We start from the raw sequence: 22,860 nt of genomic DNA, 5'->3' as shown, positions 1-22,860 counted from the left end.
CCCCCACTGCCACTTCCTGGTACAGCCACCCAGAGCCCATGCAGGGCTGCCCTGCATCTGCTCTGTGCTGCCACCGCTGCCCTGCTGGGCAGCCCAGAGGCAATGGCAATGTTGCTACACCTGCAAGCATCGGCAGTGGCAAGAGGGAGGAGCCATTATTTCCGCACACTGAGCAGCAGTGTCTGTCCCACACTGCCACTGCTCAGCCCAGATGGGCAAACCCTTTGCTGGCGCGGGGCATCCGGGGTCAGGGCTGTGTGTGCTGGTCCCCACCGCGGAGCTGGGGGCAGCAGCAGCGGCAGTCCAGCTGCAGAGCTGCCCCAGCCCGGCTGTATGCTCGGGGGCGGCAGGATGCTTCTCGGCCAGGCAGAACCAAGGGACCCGCCACAGGCTGCACAAAGCCATATTTTGCCCACCCCTGCTCTAGAAGCATATTGTGGATTTCACCGTTTAAAAACACGCTGAGAATTTACTCCGTGCATAGTGGATTATGAAATCTTTTTAGCATGTGGCCTTGGTGCAAAGGAACAGTCAGATAAGGCGTTTCCTGAGCTACAGTTTACTTTCTTTTCTTGGCACTCCCCTTAAATGTTAACGGTTTGGCCAACATAAATCTGCCTCTTAAGTGTGAATTTCCTTCATTATGTGGATTTGTGTTTGGAAAGCTTGGCCTTTGCATATACAACCATTTTTCCTGCACAGTCTATAAAGTCCCATGGCTTCTGACTTCCCCTGTAGCTGTTCCTCCTTGGATTTCAGGGTGGCTTCACACCGGTGTGTGAATCTACTGACTGTGGGATGAGGGTCATAGTTAGTTTTTCCCCCTTGCTTGTTTGGAGATCCTCCGTGTCAGGGCAAAGAGGGGTAGTGTGGTGAGAAGAGAAACGTGTAATTCTGAAGCACAAAGTGCATCCAGGCAGGGCAGAGACCTGAAGTGACTTTCTACTTGCTCTTTGAAATTGGCTCCTTTAATATCATCAGGAAGCCTTTCATTATTGCCTACAGAGAACGGTCCTGGACTGTGTCAGACCCACACTTTCATTGTCATCGTTAGAAATTCATATACCACTTTTCCCAGCTTCTGCTCACTGTGACAGTAAGGGCTCAGGTCTAGCATACCTACCAGATAATTTCTGTGATAAAAGAGAATTTTTTTCAGGTGGAACAAAGATTTTGCTCTTCAATCCATGTGCTTTCAAGTGATCTCGAGAGAGGGAGAGTAGGAAACAACTAAAGGCCGCCGACCAGATGAAACATCTGGGATGTTGTTTCCTCTCTTGATCTTATCCAGAACATGAGAATACCTTCCTCTCCCTCTCACCTTCCAACCTCATGGTGAAGGGGAGCAGTGGGAAAGGTCTACAGAGGAATGGCCAGGAAGAAGTAATAGGCTTGATAGGATTTCACTAGGTTCACGGTCAGACCCTGGGGCCTTTTCAGTCTCTTAGCAGGACAATGTGTGGTATGAAGAAACCTTCAGGAAGATTTTTCCTTTCATGGGTTTTAATCTGGGCAGGACTGAGTCACGTGTTGATGGCAGGCCCTGTTACATAACCAAAACTTAGATTCAATTTGCTGAACAGTGGGGAGACCCAACACTGTTTGGAGGAATAGAGATCCAGTTTCATTTGACCTCCCATGTTTTTGTCCTCACACAAAAGGATTACAGCATATTAGTAACCACACTAACCTGGGGAAATTCAACCTCAAACCAAGTCAGATTTGGTGACTGCTGAATTTCATGATTAACCCTTTTCTGAAATCCATTTCCCTTCATGCTGCTGTGGACAGGGCTGCAAGTCAATACTTTCCTGAATACACTTTGTTTTCAGTTGTACTACCCCCTCTTGTTCATCCAGGCTAAGTACAGACAGTCAAAAAGCTGAATTAGATGTTTACCTCTGATTCAGGAAATGCAGCCACATGCCTGCAGTGGCTCAGGCCAGAAGCCGGGGGGGGAGGGAGGCACTAGAGTATGGCTCTCTGGCATGTACCCAGCACAGGCTGTGTGTTTGCTTCCTCTTTTTTGCTGCCCCCAAGGTCTCTGGGATTTGCAGTCCAAAATCACAGCAACAGGATTCTGTAGGGATGCTAATCAGTTCCTCTCCCTGCTTCCAGGTGCCTCTGGGATTTGTAGTCCATAGTCACAGCCAGCAATAAGTTTGAGTGGTGGCCTTCCTTGGCCCCAGACCTCAGCTAGGGTTTGCCGGGAGGGGATGGGGGGGTCAGTCCCCCTGTCTCCCCGCCCCCCTCCCAGTAGACTGGGCTGCATTCCCAGCTGGGCAGACAGCACAGCCCAGCCCAGGGCTGGAAAGCATGCTGGGATGCTAAGTGATTTAACTTGAACCAGGGAGGGGTCTGGGACAGAAGTTTCATAAACTGGTTTGACTCAAGTCAGTTGAGTCTGATAATGATACTACGTTCAACAAGGTTTATCTTCCAGCCATTCTACAAAGTTTGTGTGCACTGAGCTTCTGTTCTGTTACAGGTTTAAACCACTTTCTAATTACTTAAACTGGTTTATGTGTAATGTCTGTCCCTAGCCCAAGACAGTTGCAGGCCTCCAAAGGAAACATATACCCTGGGGCAGATACACCAGCCATAGGAGGCAAAGTCCAGCTGCAAGCTAGAGTCCAGTTTTTTACACAAATAAAATTCAGACTTCAAGAGCAAAGCAACTCAGAGGACTTTCGGGCTTTCAGCAGACTGGGAGTGAAGGGAACACAATCACTCCCACCAGTTTCCCCTTGGATTCTGTATGGACACAGCAGAATGCCTCTGTATAATAGTATGGTAGTCTAGGCTTCTTGCAATCTTTTCCCATGAGGATTTTAAGCCTAACCCTTGGGACACAAGTCAGGAGACTGGTAGTGCCAAAAGCACTTCTTATTTTCAAAGTTGAAAAAACCAGCTCTTTTGCACTTGCATCCCAGAGAACCAGACAGATAAGTCAGGCCACTCTTTGCAAAGGTCCCCTTGTGCACTGACAGTCCAGAAGGATGGTGTTTGAGCAGCCTGATACTGCCTACCCGACACATTTTGAACCAGCTTACCAGACTCTTAAGGGAAATCTGCAGTGGTGTTGCTGTGGGCATTGATGCCAAAACCTTTTAAGAACGTGTCTGAAGGAGAGGGAGGAGGAGGAGGTGTCACTAGTCAGTAAGCTGCCTCTCGGCTTGTATGTGAGGGTACATAGGAAACCTCTGACTTCAAAGCTGCTCCTACAAGATTGACTTTAAAGAGCATAGATTTCTTCTACCAGTCTTGCCGTCTCCCAAACAGGGAAGCTTATACATTTTCTTAAAGCTGTTCAGCCTGGGAAAACAGAGAAATCCAATTTTGACAAACTCCAGGCAGGGCAGAGACTAGAGCAGAAAAACACAAAATCCACGCTGACCCTCTGCCATTTTGCAAAGCAGGACATTACAGACAAGGAGCTGGGCCTCCACAGAGGATAACTTCCTTGTTAAGGCTCAATAGATCCGTGGTCCTTTGCTTAGCTGCTCCTCGGTAGCTTAACCCTGAAAAGACCTTTCAAAGTTACAGACTCTACTTATTTTTAGATGCAAGTGTATCTGTAATGATACCTCTGGTTGGATTGTCTGTGGAGCTGGAACTAATGGTGGATCAGGCCCTTGGGCTTTGAGCCATCAATAACCTCATTAACCATTAAAGACACATCAACCCCACTGCTGCAGTCTGTTGCAGCTGGAAAAGTCTGCAATGTCCTCATCTATCACCCTCCCTTGCATGCTGCAACCACAGAAAAGTGCAAGTAGGCCTCTCCGGGGTTGTCCCCAGCAGCCGCTCTCAAACATAGCAAAGACGGAGCTCTTGGCAGTGGCTGCAGAAGGACATAACGGAGCAGTCTTGCTGGCACATCTTCAGTTTTGGAGTGCAGGAGCAAGAGCAGATGGGTAGGTGTGCTCAGTGCCATCCTGGCCAGAACTTAGTGCTGTCCTGGTGTAGACGTGCCCTGAATGCAGTCTGGCTATTAGGGGCTGGTGCCCACCGTGGCTTAGCCTGAGTTGCGTTTGTGTTCTGTCCTTTGCTGAATGGCCAGTAGGGTTGGTAAGGGAAAACGGAGTCTCACATCTAGGTTTGAATCCAAGGGGAGGTGGTTAAAGAACCAAAACCGACTGGGTGGCGTATCAGGGCCTGCAAGAACACAGTGGCGCTGAGTCTCAGGTCCCATTCTGGACTCGCACTGTCTCGTAAGTGGCTGGAGGAAATCTCTTGTAGTCTCAGTTTCCCCTTTGGAGAGAGATATTGGCCCTGGCCTGCTTCAGCAAACAAGCTGGAGTTCTGGGTTTTTTCTGCCACCCAGGAGCACAACGAGACGCCTGGGGTACCAGCCATGGCATCACTTAGAGAAGGCAGAGGGATGGCAGTCACTACCACCGCTAGCCCAGGTGCCACTATTGCAACAGCTGGCCTGACCTCTGCCACTGCTGCCACCCAGGGCTCAGACCCTGGTAGGAATGCCTCTGCTTCCACCTCACCAACTGGTGAGGTGCCTTTTGGGCATTTTCAGGCATGAAAAGTAGCCTGAGGATAGCAAGCGGGACACCAGCCCTGGCTGCTGCCTAGCGGAGGGGATGCCAGAATGGAAAGGTGGGGGGCACCTCGCCTTGCCATCTCCCCCTCCCCACTTCGGTTCCTCTTGCACTTTCTGTCTCCAACCTCTGCAGCAAGTAGCGGCAGCAGCACAGGAGCATGTGTCCGCGAGTGAAGGGCATTCTGGGAAACGTAGTTCTGTAGAGCCGCTGCAGAGCTCACTGCTGCTTGAGGAAAATGCTGGCTGTTATGTCTGCTGCTGAAATCAGAAGGGTTTTTTTGTCCACTTGATGTGGGTGTCTGCGGCAAAAAAATGAGCTGGCGTCTCCTCTCAGGAGCAGCAAACTTGAGCCACTGCTTCTGCATGGCCCCACTGCAGGAGGCTCCAGAGCCGGGGTGCAGGGGGGGAGGACTGCCCCAGCTGCATTCCTGGCCAGTTGTGCCTCTGGAGGTAAGGCTAAGGATCACCTAGGCATGAGTTCAGGTCTCTTATTATCCCTTCCTCAAGGGGCCATGTGTGGTGAACACACCAATGAAGCATACACCGTTGCGTCTTACGCTGTATATTAAGAATCCACTGCTGTACCTGGGTTTTCAATCCGGCGTTTCTGTCTCATCCTCATTCTATGGAGACATTCAGTAGTGAATCCTCCAGAGAGCTGTGAGTGTGAGTACTAGCACAGGTGACTGCGGTGCCCAAGACCTGAATCTCTCTGGTGCATGAGAGACCCTTCCCCACCTTTACCTGCACCATGCCAGGTTGTCCATTTTCCAGTTTCTCCAGGACCTACTGCTGAGATCCTGGCTACATTTCTCTCCATTGCTCTTTCTGTTCACTCTTCCCTTCTTTGGCACACTCTCAGCCTTCTTCTGAAATTAATCAAGAGCTTTGCTCGTTCCTAGGACAGCCACATCCAGAAACACAAACTTCCAGAAAACCTCGGGTCACTTGGTGCCTCCACTTGCAATTACTGACTGTACAAGCTTATGTCAAAAGTGGGGAGGAAGAGGAAGGATTCGTCATTATGCTACATTCAGAGATAAAAATCCCTAAGGAGGTGTGAAAGCAAAAAGACCTTAAAACTTTCTGGTTCCCTTGACTTACATATATCTATGGTGGTCATCTACACTTAAAAAAATAAAGGCTGCTTTAAAAAACAGGTCAGATCTCTAGCACTCATTTCTCCCATGCAGAAAGCCCATAAGCGTTATTTGAGGAGAGCTAAGCACAGGAGACTGATAAAGCAGGCAGATCCACTCCCAGAAGGGCTGCCCTTCTCTGCTTGTATTACCTTCCCAAAAGGACTTCTAGGAATCAGTCTGCCCTCTACTTGTCTCTTCTTGTGTGCGTGGTGCACTGCTGTGACAACATAATACAAGTGGAGGGGGGCGACTCGTGTAGTTTAGGCTAGAAGCAGAGAATCATAACATGGAACCTCAAGGTCCCTACATGAATGTACGAACACGACTCGTCGGCCATCCCTGAGCAATGATTATCCAGACTCGTCTTAAAAATCTCTAGTGAAGGAGTGTCCACAACTGCCCTGGGCAGTCTGTTTCACTGCCTCACTAGTCTAATGGTAAGGCAGTTTTTCCTGATCCCTAACTGAAATACACTTCCTTTCCATATAAAACTATTGCTTTGTGTTCTTCCCTCTGTGGCAAGGAAGATTAGTTCATGGGATCATAGAATAGTCTGGCTGTGTGGATGTGGGGAGAGTAGTAGAGATGATTATCTTGACTTCAGCAAGGCTTTTGATACCGTCTCCCACAACATTCTTGCAGGCAAGCTAAGGAAGTACAGGCTGGATGAACGGACTGTAATGTGGATAGAAAACTGGCTGGAGCACTGGTTACTACTCAGAGTGTAGTAATCAATAGCTTGATGTCTAGTTGGAGCCAGTGTTAAGTGGAGTGCCCCAGGGGTCGGTCCTGGGGCCAGTTTTGTTCAGTATCTTCATTGATGTGGAAGGTGGGATGGAGGGCACCATTAACATGTTTGCAGATGACACCAAGTTGGTGGAAGTAATAGATACACTGGAGGGTAGGGCTAGGATTCAGAGAGACCTAGAGAAATTGGAGGACTGGATCAAAAGAAATCTTGTGGGGTTCAATAATGACAAGTGCAAAGTCCTGCACTGAAGACGGAAGAATCCCATGCACCAGTACAGACGGGGGACCAATTGGCTAAACAGCAGCTCTGCAGAAAAGGACCTGGGGGTTGCAGAGGACAAAAAGCTGAATGTGAGCCAGCAGTGTGACCTTGCTTGGAAGAAGGCTAATGGCATACAGGGCTGCATTGGTTGGAGCATTGCCAGCAAATCAAGGGAAGTGATTATTCCCATCTGTTTGGCACTGGTGGGGTCACATCTGGAGTCCTGTGTTTAGTTTTGGGCCCCCCACTATAGAAAGGGTGTGGACAAGTTGGAGAGAGTCCAGCAGAGGGCAAGGAAAATGGTTGGGGGGCTGGGGGACATGACTTCTGAGGAGAGACTGAGAGAAGTGGGTTTATTTAGTTTAGAGAAGAGAAGACTGAGGGGATTTAAAGGCAGCCTTCAACTACCTGAAGGGGGGTTCAAAAGAGGATGGAGCTGGACTGTTCTTAGTGGGGGCAGATGACAGAACAAGGAGCAACGGTCTCAAGTTGCAGCAAGGAAAGTTTAGGTTGGTTATTAGAAAAAACTTTCTCATGAGGAGGGTAGTAAAGCACTGGGACAGGTTACTGACAGAAGTGGTGGGATCTCCATCCTTGGAGGTTTCTAAGACGCTGCTAGACAAAGCCTTGGCTGGGATGATCTAGTTGGGGACGGTCCTGCTATGAGCAGGGGTTGGACTGCACGACCTCCTGAGGTCCCTTCCAACCCTAACTTTCTGTGATTCTGTGGTTGTATGACAGTGACCAACAGGACTATCCATTAATCCAGGAGAAGGAAGCTTGACCAGGAACTTCTCTTTAACTGTGAGGCTTTTGCCCTTTCCCTGGGCAACATCCAGTGACTTCTTGGAGCTGTGTGTATGGTCCATGGTTCTTTCCTCAGTGTCCCAACATGGTCTGTCACTCATGTTGACCATGTCATCTAGCTTCATTCTCATCTCTCTCTTATTATTCATTTATTTCATTCGCCACAACCAGCTGATTGATTTCTAAGTTCGGCAGCTTTTGTTGCTTTCATGGTTCTGCTGTTTCCCAGTTGTCAAGTATATTGTGTCTCTAGTTGACTGATCAGTACAGTGGAAAAAGTATTTCAGAGAGCTGGATCCCTTCCCTCTGTGGAGGTTCAGCACCCGCCAGTGCTTAAAATAAAGGTAGCACTTGAGAGGAAATGCAATAAAAAACATTATTTTGGTTGATCTTCAATATAGGCCTGGTATTCCTTGGTTTTTCAGGGTCAAATCTTAGCAAAATCTTTCTGCAACAGTGATTTCCCCTGAATATTTTATCAACTGTTTAATTCACTCTTCTGTAGATTTAATCCTTTCTTCCTGATCTCCTCCACTCTGTCTCTTCCTCAGCTCTGCTGCTCAGTCCACTCCCAGTCTCCTTGCCTTCCCAACCCAAGACCCCACCACCAAACTTTCATTTCCATCTCCAAGTCCCAATTTCCTGGGCCAGACATTTCCATTTCTTTAGCTACCTCTTTGCTCCTTCCCTGATCTACCTGTTCTCTACTTCTTTCTGTCTTTGTCATGATTCTCTGTCTTCGCTGTCTCCCAATCTCAACCTCCCTCCTCAGACTGTTTTATCTCTGTATTTTTTGCTTTGGATCCAGGCTCTTTGTCCAGTCAATCTCAGTTCTTCCATAGTTTTCCATCAAATAGAAAGCAAATGAAAACTCTACTCTTCCAAAGTCTTCTAACCACGTCAAAAGCTATACACCTTCCCAGGGTCAAACCTTGCTCCTTAGCATGGAGAGAGAGATTTTAGTGCTTCAAAAAGCAAATGTTGCCAGAATGATTTAATGGAGATAAAGCAACATACCTTTCTCTGATCTCATTCTCAGCAAGGGCTGAACTGTCTGAGATGGGCTTGTCCAGCTTCAGGCAATTTTCTTGACATGGAAAACATCAGCCCAAACGGTTTTTAAATTGGGTAAAGTTATCAGCAACAGCCCAAGGAAGTGCCAAGCAACTTTAATAATAAGCAGCATTACCCGCTGTCACACCCTTGATGCCAGTGCACCCTTAACCTGTGAGCCTGGGTCAGCACGACCGGCTTGGCGCAAGGAGGGGGATTTCTAACCGGACAGGCGGGTGATAATGGTGAACAGGAGTCAGAGGATTTAAACACAGCGTATTGGTTACACAGAAAGTTTATTTTACTTACGCTACTGATGTGATGCAGCATAGGCAGAGGAGTTGATTTATTCAGTTACAGCATGCAGATATCATGTTACCCAGCTTTTACAGGGTGGGTAAGAGAGTTGCTTCCGAGCGATTCACATAAGCCGTTGCAGTCTGCAGATTACCGAGAGCTCTTGATAAGAAAGATAACAAGAGAGATAGAGAGATAGACGGGCCAGCAAGACGGGGGTACGCCAAAAAGATACGTAGGCGGAGAGATAATATCTGTGCATGATCTGTTCTTCTTGAGTGTATATGCAGTTCTCTGCTTTGGGCGGAAGTTCTTTCAAAGTTATACTTGGCAAAGGTGACCAATTACTATACACCAGGCATGAATAATTAACGAGTTGGCACTTGTGCTTTCTTTGTTTGGTCAAGTTTCATAAAAAGGGGGGTTATGTTTTGCTTGGGTGGTACTGGTTCTGTTTGGTCACAGGATGGGGCGCGTAGTATATTACTTTAATTTTACAACTTCATTAAATTAGTTTCATTTTTATCTGGTCACCATGGGTACCGATATCTTTTTTTGACGTCACGGTACCAAGCTGCAATTTGTCCAAGGTTAGTGTCTCTCTCTCGTGTGGGAACTCAAGTGAAATGAGGCACAGACAGGGGTGTGTATATGCAGCACTGTTAATACAGAGGGATAAATTACAATTACAGAGTTTGTTGTGTTAGCTTCTGACCTTTTGCCATCTGACCTTTTGCCATCAGCATCTGAAATCAAAGACTTTGATCTGTGACATGCCCCCTTGCTGATGGCAACTTTTGGTGACATCGTTTAGAATTGGTTATCTTTCTCGTTGAGCTCATAAACAATTGGCAAGTGTGTGTATACAAAAGTAAAAAGCATGGTTATTCATTTCTTGATTACATAAAAAAGGCAAGGAAAGATACATAACATTACTAAGATGCAATGAAAACGCTTATAAAGCAAAAACATAAACAACTCACTACCAAACTGAACCAAATTAACTAGCACATCACACCGTGACAGACACCTTTCCTGCATTTCACGTCGTGTCTTACATGCGGTCGGTGTGCCGGCCACACAGTCATAAACAATTCAGACCTTGCTCCATCCCATCATACACATAACAAAACCTTCAACTTTTCATACAAATATATGGCCATTTAGATATAGGTATATACACAATAGTGTTGATAGTGAAAGGTAATTTTAAAATATCCGCTGAAGGGAGGTTAAAATGCAAGAGGTTAAGATAGCAAAATGTGAAAATACTAGACTGTGGTCAACTAAGATGAGTGACGATGCTGGTGTCCGTTGTTGTCATGAGTCTTGGGAAATAGAGCCGGTAGTCCACTGTTGCGTTTCCGGTGTCTTCGAAGTTGTGGCATTCGGTAGTGGAAACAGCTAGTAGAGTCAGGAACACCCGCTGCACCTATAATATTGTTGATTGAAATGAAATCAGTAAATCAGGTCAGTACCACGCCAGGGTAAAAAGACTCTTTCATTGTTTGGAATCCATAAAGAAATTCATTAAGAAAAATCCTTAGGGAGCTGTGTAGCACCTTCTGCCACAAAAACCATATTGAGGAAAAGAGAGAAATAGAGAACTCAGGAAAGCCAGGGAAAAGGCTGGGAATGATGTCTGTCAGCCCTGTTTCAGCTCTGCAGAGCACAGCTGGGGAAGGTAATGTCTCTGCAGGCTACTGGAAGAGATGACGGTATGGGCCACCGTATGGGTGGTGATGTTTGGGGGAAGTCTCTGCACTGATTTTATTGTAGGGGGCAAATTCATTCCCCAACCAGGTCCCGAGGGAATGTCATGTTTCTTTTTATATGCATCTGATGGGGCCAACACCAAGTGGGGAGCAGAACTTGTGGGTAAAGGAGAACGTTGACACAAGAAAATGAGGTATAAACTGGCCAGGAATACATTCAGGTTGGAGAGATGAAGATGTTTCTGAATATCAGAGCTGCGAGGTCCGGGAGCAGCCTTCCAATGGGAGCAGGGAGGACAAAAATCTAACTAAATCTAAGGTAGAGTGTGAGCAGCTTGTGAACCAGGTCTATTTGACATGGGTGCCTGCAGTAGTTGGGGACTGGGGTCAATGCCTCCAGAGGGTCCTTTGTGCTTCTGTCCTAGCCAGGATGCTTTGGCATGGCTTCCAAGCACAAGAGATTTCATTGTTGTTGGAACGGGGGTGGTTTAGGGCCTTCTTGCCTTACAAAGTAGCCAGTGCACCTTGACTGATAACCATCTCCCTTGCTGCAGGCAGTTTTGAATACAGTGAGCCTGGAAACTCCTTTGTGAGATGGTTCAATGTGGTTATTTCAGATGTACCAGCAGTGAGAGTTAAAGTTGCCCTGTTTCTCATCTGTCACAAAACTCAATTTCCTGTTGCCATATTGATAACGTCTGAGTGATCAAAGTGACCTGGAAAGAAAGATTTTCTTTGGAGCCATTCTGTTCACATAGCCTGGAACTAATATTAGCAGCTTTTTAACATAAATCAAGCACGTCAAGGAGCAGAACTTTGTCTTCAGGATTGTTCCCATCTCTAACCCCTTATTTTTCCTTATCTGCACAAAATAATAGGGAGAGAGAGCACTAGAGTATTCCCTAAAGTTGGTTTGGTGCCAAAATTCCCGGCATATGGAACCGTTCATGCCGCGTTTCTGGTTTTCAGTGTGTGCTGAATAGATTTTCTTTGCTGTTATGGCAGTGCCATCTCATTATTAATTATTGGCATATGCTATTCTAAAATGCCCATCATGGGGGTGACACCTATGCATCCTGCGTACAGTCAGTGCAGACGGGAGGTAATTTCCATAAAAGAAATGTCTGTGAACATAGGAATGCTAGACTTGAGGGACTATCAAGCTCACTGCATTCAGCCCCTTGCCATCATGCAGTCACATCTTAAAATCCCTTTCGTGACCATAACAATATTCTCTTCCTCCTCTCTTCTCCTCCCATTGAACTTCTGACATTGTAGTGACGGCCAGAGGCTTTTATGAAATTAAGTAATATTAATGAATAAATAAAATTCTCTTCACCCTCTCCACACTGTGGGTCCTTTTCAACAGCAGGACCCTATGGCTCTGGGATGTACCCAGCACCATGCCTCATTTAGCAGTATGGGAAGAGCAAAGTGGTCCTAATCCCCCTGACACCTCTTTGTGACTCCCCAGGTTCAGAACCTTTGATCTCAATGAGAGCCCATCCCACACTGCTCACTGATGGTAAGTAGCAACCCCTTTAAGGCCTCTGCGTGGGATGCTAGGTGGTCCCTTTTTAAACAAGTAGATTCAGAGGTAACAATGCTCTGTTTTCTCCTTTTATTCATTCCAGGTTTCTCATAGTTTTGGGCTGTTTGATCTTAGCTGTCCTAACAACTTTCAAAGAATACGAGACTGTTTCAGGAGACTGGCTGCTGCTGTTGGTAAGTTGACCGAGATTATAATGGCACACTTGCACCCATCCAGCAGGGACAAAGGCTCAGCACCATCAGAGCTTGGTGGCCTGCATGCAGCTACTGTGTTTTTGTGTACTGAGAGTCAGATACATGGCCACCACTACATAAAAGATCTAATGTTGGGAATAAAAGCATATGGTGAGTGGGGAAAAAAATGCTGAGTCCTGCGGTGTTAAGGTGGGATTTCATGTCATAGATCTAACTTCTCCCACTGGACATTGTTGTGGGAGTAATGAGAGCAATTCAGTGGGAGCAATGGTCAGTGCTGATCACTTTTGAAAATCCAGCTTTTAAGGTCAGTCCACATGTTACCTTTTGCAGCATTCTCTGGAGTCCACGCTTTTGTTAAAGGGATGGCACCAACTTCAAAATCACACCTCCTCCTAAAAAATAGTGCTCCTGGCTAATGCTGTACATTGCAGTTAAGGTGACTTTCCTTGAAAGAATTTGGAGAAAATAAAGCCTTCTCCCTCTGCTTTTCACCCTGTTTGTTTAAGGCATGGAGGATAGGTCCGAGCTGCTCTCTAAGCCAGTTTCCCCTGTTGTTAATGTAGGTTTTTCACACTGCAGAAAATGAGACAAAAATATTACAAAAACGCATAAGTATTTGCTAGTGATTCCCAGGCATGTGACATAACAAATATGCATTTACTTCATATTGTGAAATGGTCTTGGCTTCAAGCTTGTGAAATCACTTTAACAAAAAGTGTTGTTTTCTCTGTAGCCAGACTCCTGCCATCTATGTGTGAACCAAGAACTAAGTTAACCCACCCTTGCATTAAATTATCTCCAGGCAAATTATAGAGCAATGGCAAGGCTGAGAAGTCTCTTTCAGCCTCTCCATTTATCCCACTGATATGTGAATCCTGGCGTAAAACGCTAACCTCCTGAACGGTGATCCCTTTTGTTTCTTTACAATTTAGGAAAAGATAGCCTTGAAAGGTTTTAAGGCCTCTTAGGCCCAACAGTCCAATGAACAGAAAAAGACACAGCAAGTAGAGCGGGACCATGATGTGCTGTTGATCCTGTCTATCCTGCTATCCCATTGTCCATCAGTAGGCAGCCCCCAGAATACTGCAGGGTAAAGTGACAGGTACAGTGTTGCTTTCAGGGGCATCTGAGGGTTTACAGCCAGATACTAATCAACTACTAAGGCACCTCCACTTAGGCATCACAGCACCTAGAATTTAGACACACAAGGCGTGATCCAGAACAAAAGAGTTAGGTACCAGGGCATTCTGTACAGTTACTGGGGATGCCAAAGTGTCTCCCAAGGGCCATCCAGGTTGCCTGGTTGTCAGCAGGAAGGCATCTACGTGCAGCCCATGTTAAAGCATACTACTCCTAAGAAAAGAAAAGCAAGTGTCGACATACAGAATGGGAGATAATGGGCTAGGCAGTGTCACTGCCTGCCAGCAAGAATAGCAGCAGTCTTGGTACTGATTAGGCCTCAGCTAGAGTATTGGTTCTAGTCCAGAGCAACACAGTTTTAGGAAGGAGGTAGAGAAACTGGAGAGGATCCCGAGTGAGTGACAGTGATGATGAAGAGTTGGGGAATGATCTGTCAGAGAAAAGGTATGAACCCAGTATGTGTAGTCTGTAGAAAAAGGGATTAAGAGGGCACATAATAGCAGTTTTGAAATATTAGAAAGGCTGCTAGAAAGAAGAAAGAACCACTGGTCTCCCTTACCACAGAGCACAGAACATGGTTTAAACGATAGCAACTAAATCTTAGGAAAGACTTACTAACTGCAGGAACCATTAGGCAGTGGAATACACTGCCCAAGGGAGTAGAGGCATCTCCTTCACTGGGAGTTTTCAAGAAGAGGCTACATAAGTGTCTGTCTGGGGTGGATTAGAAACAACCCATTCTCCATCTGTTCAGGGTTTGGCTTAGAAGACCCTTGAGGTCTCTTCCAACCCCATGAGTCTAGCCAACAGGGGGGAAGACACAGGGATTTGTCTCTATTCCTCTCCTCCCTGGAGCTTTAGCTGCTGATTCAGGGCTGCAATGGCAGCATTTCCATGGTGCCAGGACCCAGAGTGCTCAGTGCTGACATTCCTGTATGAACCACAACACTGACAGATAGCAGCACTGAATTTCTTGTAAAGCACAGCACCCTCCATTCACTGTTGTGCCCGAAGATGGTACTGCTGCACACCTTTTGTCCACCAGCTTTGTGGTTACAACACTCACCTAGGAATTGGGATCTCTGGCTTCTTGGCCTGTCTTGCACTGAGAGGATGCATATATACATGCATACATTAGGATGTGGGCAAGGCTGGCCTGGAGTCCTTCCATTCCTCTGGTTGGAGAAGCCCCACTGGGCAGCCATAAGTACAAGACTCACAAGACCAGAAAGAGAGCAAGCAAGTGGGAGCGTAACTGTGGCTAAGTGGAGACCTGGGTTCAGGCCCCTTTTGCCACCGGTATTTTTGTTTCGTTTAAATCAACAACTTCAAACAATGACCTCTATTAATTTAAACCAATGACCATCTGACTTCAGATTCATATAGTTCATTTAGCCATCCAATTTCAAACACACCTCCTTGGTGTCTGCCTGAAAACGGGACAGAATGATCATATGCTCAAAGTGACAGGTGTTTCAAACAGGACAGTCTCAGCAAAACTGGGACGTGTGGTCACTCGAAACCATTTGAGTGCTTTTGAACTCATGCTGTGCCTTAAGACAAGGTGCCTAGGACTTCCTATACAGGGATGCTTTCAGGCTAAAACGGAAGTGGCCCATGAATCTAGTGGCCTACATGGTTATGTAGTGGCTGAATGGGAACAGTTAGGACCGTCTTTGTGATTAAGGTGCCAAATTATCCTAAACTCCTGTGTAGGGACCAGTTAGGGTCTGGCCCTTGCCCTTTTACATCAGAACTGTCCAATTTGTAAGGGCTGCACAATGCACAGACGGTGCCGGCATGAGCCCCAGGTCCACAGAACCACACGACACGGGAACAGCTCCCTCCCACCCCTGCTTCACCACACCAATGCCCTTCCCATTTCACTGTAGCTTCACAACCCCACCCTACCCCATCCCCTGGGCTTGGAGCAAGGGGTCCATAGACCCTGGCTGCTGCTGTAGCCTTAGCTTGGCAGGAGCTCAAGGGCTGCAAATCAACCCCTTGCGGGTTGCATACAGTCCTGCTTTTGCATTATGACATCGCTGACGCAGTAGGACTATCTCCACCTCCTCCATGCTGAGTCTTCCAGCTTTGGCGAACTACAGGCTTGAAGAGATTTAATTTTCAGTCTCCTTTCTGAGTGATGGATAACTGCCTGGCCCCTAGGAGGTTAGAAGGAGTTTGTGTTTGTTGGTTCGTGCCAGAAAGGCGCCTAAGCCACAACTGCAGATGCACATACCTCCATAAATTTCAGTCTCATTTGGGATCCCAACTTTCCGGCCAAGACCCATCTATATACGGTTCAGAAAGCCCAATGTGTTTTTCTTACTCAATACAAACAGTTTGTGTCAGATCTTCAAAAGAGTTCAGATCCTTGACCTAAGTGCTCAGTGTCCCACACCTCTGAGCACAAAGAAGTCTCATCTTCTCTCGTGTTGAGGACAATGGGAAAGTCCTCATCTCCTCTCTTGTCCATACACACACTTTGAACACGTTGGAAAATGTACCCTCTGTCTCCTCCCTCCCGTAGAGAACAATAGAAAAGTCTCCCTCTTCCTCGGCTGAGCACAACAGAGAATTCCTGCTCTTCCTATATTGCAAACCATGTAAGATGATGGATGCTGAGTTGCTTTTTTAAATACATTTATATATATTATTGTCCTGTTTCTTACACGTGCAGACATGAACATGATGTTTGATTCTACAGGCTTGACATGTCTAGAAGTACTGCAGTACTTGTGATGTGCCTCAAAAATATAACTTGTGTCTGATGCAGGAGACATTCGCCATCTTCATCTTTGGAGCAGAGTTTGCCTTAAGAATCTGGGCTGCTGGCTGTTGCTGTCGGTACAAAGGATGGAGGGGGAGACTCAAATTTGCCAGGAAGCCTTTGTGTATGCTGGGTAGGCACAAATTCTTTCTTATTCTCTATGTATGTATCTCGCTGGGTCACATATAGTAGATCTTCCCTAAAAATCCCCCAGTAAAAGTCAAGGGTAAAAGCTGTAGACATTCAGCCCCCAATCCACGGTAGACGTTCCACGGTGTTTAGAAATAATTATTAAGTGCCTAAAAACAAAGATTTGTTTGAGAAATCTTTCTGATACTGACTGAGATGTTCTCCTGGATCACAATCACTTTAATTCACATGGTAGTTAAGTTAGAAAATGGCACATAAAAATGGCATGTCTTTACTCAATATGTCTGTTCTCCATGTGTCTTTGAACTCATTCTGAAGGCTTTATTGATTTAAAAGGCTTGATTTGTAATCCAGTCTACTTGATAAAACACTGGACTTGGGAGCAGGAGCCGCTGGGAGGCTTCACACCCAAGCTTTGTCTAAGTTTCTGAGTAATGTTTCTAATGTATAGGTTTTCCAGTTCATCCAAGCAGCTAAAACTCTTGTCCAGGTTCGCCTTATCTCGTAACTCCATTCCTCTAACATTCTTTCCTCTTGCCTGGACATGCTGTTATGCCTCACCGACAGCTACACTGGATCTTGCTTCAAAGATCATCTTCCCAGCCCATCATGTGGATCAGGTTCCCCTTCTCTATCATGTAAAATTCAAGTTGCTTGTCTTTGCTTTCAAGGCCCATCACAACCTATCTCTACCCTCCCTATCATGTTGAAAGGTCAGCTCCCACCATGTTCTCCAAACCCCTCCTTTGCCATGGTTCCTACAAGAAATGTAATGACCTTTAGGTTGCTCACATGCTAGGATTATTTTCTGACATACTGGCCATTATCATCCTGTTGTTTCTTTGTGCTCCTTTGTCCAGCTGCATTCATCTCTTATCTTACACATAGATTGTAAACTCTTCAAATCTTTTTGACCTCTGATGGCATAGCACCTCACATAGTAGGGTCCTGGTCCAGGACTAAGGCTCTTGCAAATAAATAACTAATAATTGTTTCTCTCCTGTCTTGTATCCATCTTATTTTTCAGAATGTAAACTCTTCTGGACAGGGGTTAGAATTCGCAATGTATTTCTGCAGCAACTCCCATGTTTGCATTGCATTTGTGGCTGCGTTGTTACTGTGGTACAGTTGCAACCACTTTTTATAAGCCAGCTGGGCTTTGTTGTGTCTTATTCATCTGCAATGAAGTTGTCATCTGCACTGGAAGAACAACATCTCTACTGATAATGATATAAGGAACCCAGTTGGATTTTTTAAAATAATCTCTTGATTTGTAAATTATGTGGGTTTGTTTTCAATCTATTGAGAGAAAATGAATAGGAAACCCACATAGTGTGACATCACAGGCTTTTCTTTATTACAAATGAAGTCTTAAGATCAAGTGGCTAAGAGCTATGAGTTCATTTCTGAAATTGCTACTTATAATTTCATAGTTTCTAGGGTCGGAAGGGACCTGAGTAGATCATCTAGTCCGACCCCCTGCCATGGCAGGAAGGAGTACTGGGGTCAAACAACCCCAGCAAGGTGTTCATCTAGCCTCCTCTTAAAGACCCCCAGGGTAGGAGCCAGCACCACTTCTCTTGGTGGTGGTTAGGAGGAGTTTGTGTTTGTTGGTTCATGCCAGAAAGGTGCCTAACACCACTACTTGTTTCCATTTGGATAATTTTGGGCTCAGAAAGATCCACCAGTAAGAAAGCAGTCTGCATTTCACTCCTCTTTGGTCCCTGTGATACCCTTATGACACTAACCTGAGCAGTCAGCCAGTTTGCCAAAACCCAGGGAACACCATCAGGAAAAGAGGAGTTTCTTATCCAATAACCATTTTGTGTTTAGTATTTCTTCTTGTTCAATACAACCCACTCATGGGATATCTCAATATTGGTTGTTTTTCTCTTTGATGTATGAGCCTGCATTTAAATATCTTTGGTTCCTCTCACTAAATGAGCTCACAAAGGGATATCGCAGGGGGGTTGCAAAGAGGATGAAGTTGCAAAGAGGATGTTCTCAGTGATGGCAGATAAGAAAACAAGGAGCAATGGTCTCAAGCTGCAGCAAGGGAAGTTCAGTTTAGATATAAGGAAAAATGTTCCCACTAGGAGGGTAGTAAAGCACTGAAACAGGCTACCTAGAGAGGCTGTGAAATCTCCATCCTTAGAGTTTTTAAGACTGGCTTGACAAAGGCTTGGTTGGGATGATATAGTTGGGGATGGTCTTGCTCTGTGTAACCCTAATTTTCTATATTTGCATGTCAACTGGGTGATCTGTAGATTACTTGAATCCCAGATTTGTCCTATCCATGCCACAGGCTGTGCTTGAGACATGAGTATATCTTTCATTGGCTACAGAACTCATTCATTACTGGGCTTGAGGTCTTCCCAGCGAATGTTATAACACAAATCCATGGAATTTAGCAGCAGGGAATGGAGACACTCTTATGGCAAGATTTTTTAATATATTTTGTTTTGCAGATATCTTTGTGTTGATTGCCTCGGTACCAGTGGTAGCCGTTGGAAACCAAGGCAATGTTCTGGCTACATCCCTCAGAAGTCTGCGCTTCCTTCAGATTCTCCGGATGCTCCGAATGGACAGAAGGGGTGGCACTTGGAAGCTTTTGGGATCTGCCATTTGTGCACATAGCAAAGTAAGTGAGAGACTTGATGGACCAATGCAACTTAGAGTGGGGAAAAGCAAAGGCCCTTCTGTGCTAAAGCGGAAGCCTAGAAGTCAAAGTACATGAGTCTTTTGCACAACTCAAACACAGACCTGCTCAGGGGTGGGTTCGGAGGGGGTGCAGTGGCACAAGCCCACCCCCTTTTCTGACCATATCACAGAAGCAGTATTCAGGGACTTTTAAATGACCCTCACAGGTAAGAATGCTCCTCCCTTCTCTCCTTGCTCAGAGGTACATCCCCTCCTCTTCTCCTCGCATTGCCCTAATGCATGGCCTGCTCCCTGTGGGAACTGGCACTGTGGGGTCCTATACCTGTCTCACTTCTCCCTCGCTGGGCTGTAGCAGGTGGGCAGAAGGTCTGGGCACCCCAAGTCGTGTTGAGTTGTATTTATTGATTTTCACTTCTGCAGTTCCCAGACAGGTCAGGGTCTTAACGTGTCAGATATTGTTCAGACATATAGTGTAAGCTAGTTCTGGCCTCTGACCAACTCACAACCTTATCTGAAAATCAAGCTAAGGTTTTTAGTTTTTGCCTGAATATAGATTTGGGTGCCTGTTTTTTAACAGCTAAGTTTGAAAATATCAGGAACCATTTGCCCATCGGTAAGATGGTTATAATCCTTCCTCACAGCGGGGTATCAAACCCAGAGAAAGGCCTGAGTGCTTGAAGTACAGGCCTAGGGTCCTCTACTCCAGGGCTCATTTGATGATACCAGAATCCTAGTTTTCTTATAAAAGAGCCCCTTAAGTTTCTTGTCCTTAGGATTGTGAAGAACAGGTCAGAAATGTGATTCAAGTGTAGCTGATGCAGTGACATCCCACACATTTTAATAGCTTGTCAGCTTCAAGATGCACTAGTGTTGATCCTTCACTGTCACACCAGCAGAGAGAGGGCTCTCTGTGCCACAGTATTCTTGATTAAGTGGAATTGCACTAAAGCATTTGCTAGAGATGCGTCCATTTTTGTCAAGCTTGCATTGGGAGTGTGCAAGAGAGAAAAACAAGGTTCTTTGGGTAGGTGTGATATCTTTTATTAGACTAACTAAATAGTTGGAAAAATTATTCTTTGCAAGCTTTCAGGCACAAACACCCTTCTTTAGGCATAGAGAGAGCCTGTTGGTGTTTTTTATGGTCTCCTAGGTAGAATAGAAGCCAATATGCACGTCTGGGAAAATGCAAATGTGTGGCAGTGGGGATCAGAGGTAATGGGAAACAATCGGTGTGAGACAGGTAGGTATGGGAAGATGTGGGGAAGGGGGAATGTGGAACTAGTGAGACTGGAGAGCTGAGAGATTGGAGAGAATGGTTGTCTTGTGAGAACTGTGCCCCGCACAAGTGCACCTCACAGCTCTAATCCTCAAAGGAAATTTACACAACACCTTTAGTAGGCAAGCCTATGAACTTCATTTCATAAATCTACTGGACACAAAAAATAATGGACTAAATAGAGACATTGGATTTATGGCACATTATAACCTGCCTAACATCTAATAACTCCAGATAACGTGTCTGCATTTTACCAGCTACGTTCTGTCACCTGTTCAACATTTCCCCTTCCCCCGCCCCACCTACCTGTCTCACACCTGTGGTCTTCCACCCCTCTGATCCTCACTGCCACATATTTGCATTTTGCATATTGGCTTCTCTTCTACCCAGGAGAGCACCCATAGACACAAAACACCCATAGACTCTCTCTATGCCTGAAGAAGGGTGTGTATGCCCGACAGTGTGCAAAGAACATTTTTTCCAACTATTTACAGTAAAATCCCTGTTATCCGGCATTTGAGTAACTGGAACACTCTATTAACTGGAATTTACAGCTGGCCAGCCTGACGCAGGCGGGGAGGCTGGAGCTTGCATGCGGCGGCTGCTGCCACCACCCACTACCCTGTGCTGCAGCTGTTCTGCGCACAGCCCCCACCCTCCGCCCCCGACTCTACGTCTGGCTGAAAACCGCCAGCCTCAAGTAGCCAGCATTTCTAGATACCCAGCACCCCCCATTCCCCACTTGTGCCAGATGGCCTAATAAAAGATATCCCATTTGCCCAAAGAACCTTGTCTGCCTATCTCCTTAGGCCATGGCTACTTCCAACACCCCTGAGAGGAGAGAGACTGTATTACTTGCTAGTGATGAGTGGTCTGGAATGTAGAAGACCCAGACTCATTTCCCTGCTCTGCCTGGTCCAGAGTGATGGGGGTTAAAACACTGTCCCTTGCGATAGAAGAGGAAACTTGAGCCCACATTTGGCCACATGCTCTCATAGCAAGGAGCTCAGGTATTGATTAAAACATTGTATTTTTCTGAATATCTGAAAGTTCCTCTCTTGTTTCAATAAAGAAAGAAAATATTCTTCCAGAACCTCAGGTTGCCACATAACAGAAATGGTCATTTCCCCTTCAGCTCCAGCTTTATCCTGTGTTGTAGCAGAAGAGTAATGTGCAGAGGCTGACAGAGGTACCTTGACTGCCGTGGTAACTATGTGGGCAAGGTGGGGCTTCCTTCCCTTCGCCCTGCCTCTGCAGGGGCAGAGAAGGTCCCTGCTGTTGATTTGGGAAGGTAGAGATGGCCCCAGAGGACTGCCCCAACTTGAAGGGAAGTAAGCGTTGTGTTCCAGGTAAAGGCATGGGGTGCAAAGCCATGGTGCAGGGATATGATCCCTGTGCTACGATGGGTTTAGGTCATAAATCCAGCTTTGGGCAAAACTGTTTGCAGACTGCTTTAAGATCTTCAGGGCAAGGTGTTGTGTATGGGCTAATTAGTGTTGCATCTCTGCAGTGTTTCCCGATCAGTGCTGTGCTGTGCCGGTTATGGACTCTGATCAAAGCAGCAGTGACAGTCCAAGCTATTATACCCTGTGCTTCTCATCTCTCTTGCTGCTTGACTTGCAGTGCTGCCACAGCAGAAGCTGAAGCTGTTTTCTGTTTCCTCAATGTCCGTCTGTTTCTATTTCAGGAACTCATCACTGCCTGGTACATTGGGTTCCTGACACTTATCCTCTCCTCGTTTCTTGTTTATCTGGTTGAAAAAGATGTGCCTGAAAAGGATGCTAATGGAGTCGAGATGAAAGAAGAGTTTGAAACGTATGCAGATGCACTGTGGTGGGGGCTAGTAAGTAGTTGGAGACATTCTTACGTCTTGGTTGAACAGAAAGGAAGCCATGTGGTTTATGTCAGAGGGGAACGGGAAGCACTAGAGGTAACATTTTCCAAAGCGATTTAGGTACCCCTTAGCCTAAGCCCTATTTATTTTCAATCCTACATAAACTTGCAGGTGCCTAAATCACTTCTGAAAGTGAGATTTGGGCTCATTCATCGATTTAGGTGAGATTCACAAAGGAACGGAGGCACTGAAGCCTAGGAAAGCCATTTACAGAAACTTGGCCTAGCTCCCTTTTTAGCATTCAAGATGCCCTAAAAGGCAAAATTTTTACCAGGAAACCTACTGAGGTGTCTTAGCATTTGTCGAGATGGGCTGTCACCTATGGAAATGCATGCCTTGAACCAGTATGCCTACTCTCCAAGGTGCCAACTTGCCCTCCCTTCTGCTTGACTTGGGACTAACATGGCTAAACACCTCTCTCTAGATGTCTGGAGAGCAGTGAGCACGTAGGTCTAGAGCACGCTTGTCCAACATGTGGCCCGCGGGCCACCATGTGGCCCACCAAGGCATTTTCTGAGGCCCACAGTGCTGCGACGCAAAACGAAAGTAGATTTCATAGATTTCATAGACATTAGGGCTGGAAGGGACCTCGGGAGATCATCGAGTCCAGCCCCCTGCCCAAAGGGCAGAAGT

At 46.2% G+C, this 22,860-nt stretch overlaps 1 protein-coding gene across 1 annotated transcript in view; it reads left to right on the top strand.

Annotated features, from left to right (window-relative positions):
• KCNQ3 (potassium voltage-gated channel subfamily Q member 3) overlaps positions 1–22,860 on the top strand; it is a 67,735-nt gene that overhangs the window by 5,363 nt on the left and 39,512 nt on the right. The window contains exons 2-5 of the mRNA XM_019547264.1: positions 12,219–12,309; positions 16,253–16,379; positions 18,865–19,037; positions 22,021–22,176. Of these exons, the coding sequence (XP_019402809.1) occupies positions 12,219–12,309; positions 16,253–16,379; positions 18,865–19,037; positions 22,021–22,176 (547 nt within the window). The remainder of the gene's footprint in view (positions 1–12,218; positions 12,310–16,252; positions 16,380–18,864; positions 19,038–22,020; positions 22,177–22,860) is intronic.

This window comes from Crocodylus porosus, unplaced genomic scaffold (assembly GCF_001723895.1).
Source record: "Crocodylus porosus isolate Cpor-Errol unplaced genomic scaffold, CroPor_comp1, whole genome shotgun sequence".
Lineage (NCBI taxonomy): Eukaryota > Metazoa > Chordata > Crocodylia > Crocodylidae > Crocodylus > Crocodylus porosus.
The sequence above is the reverse complement of the archived record's forward strand: the minus strand, read 5'-3'. Positions and strand labels throughout refer to the sequence as shown.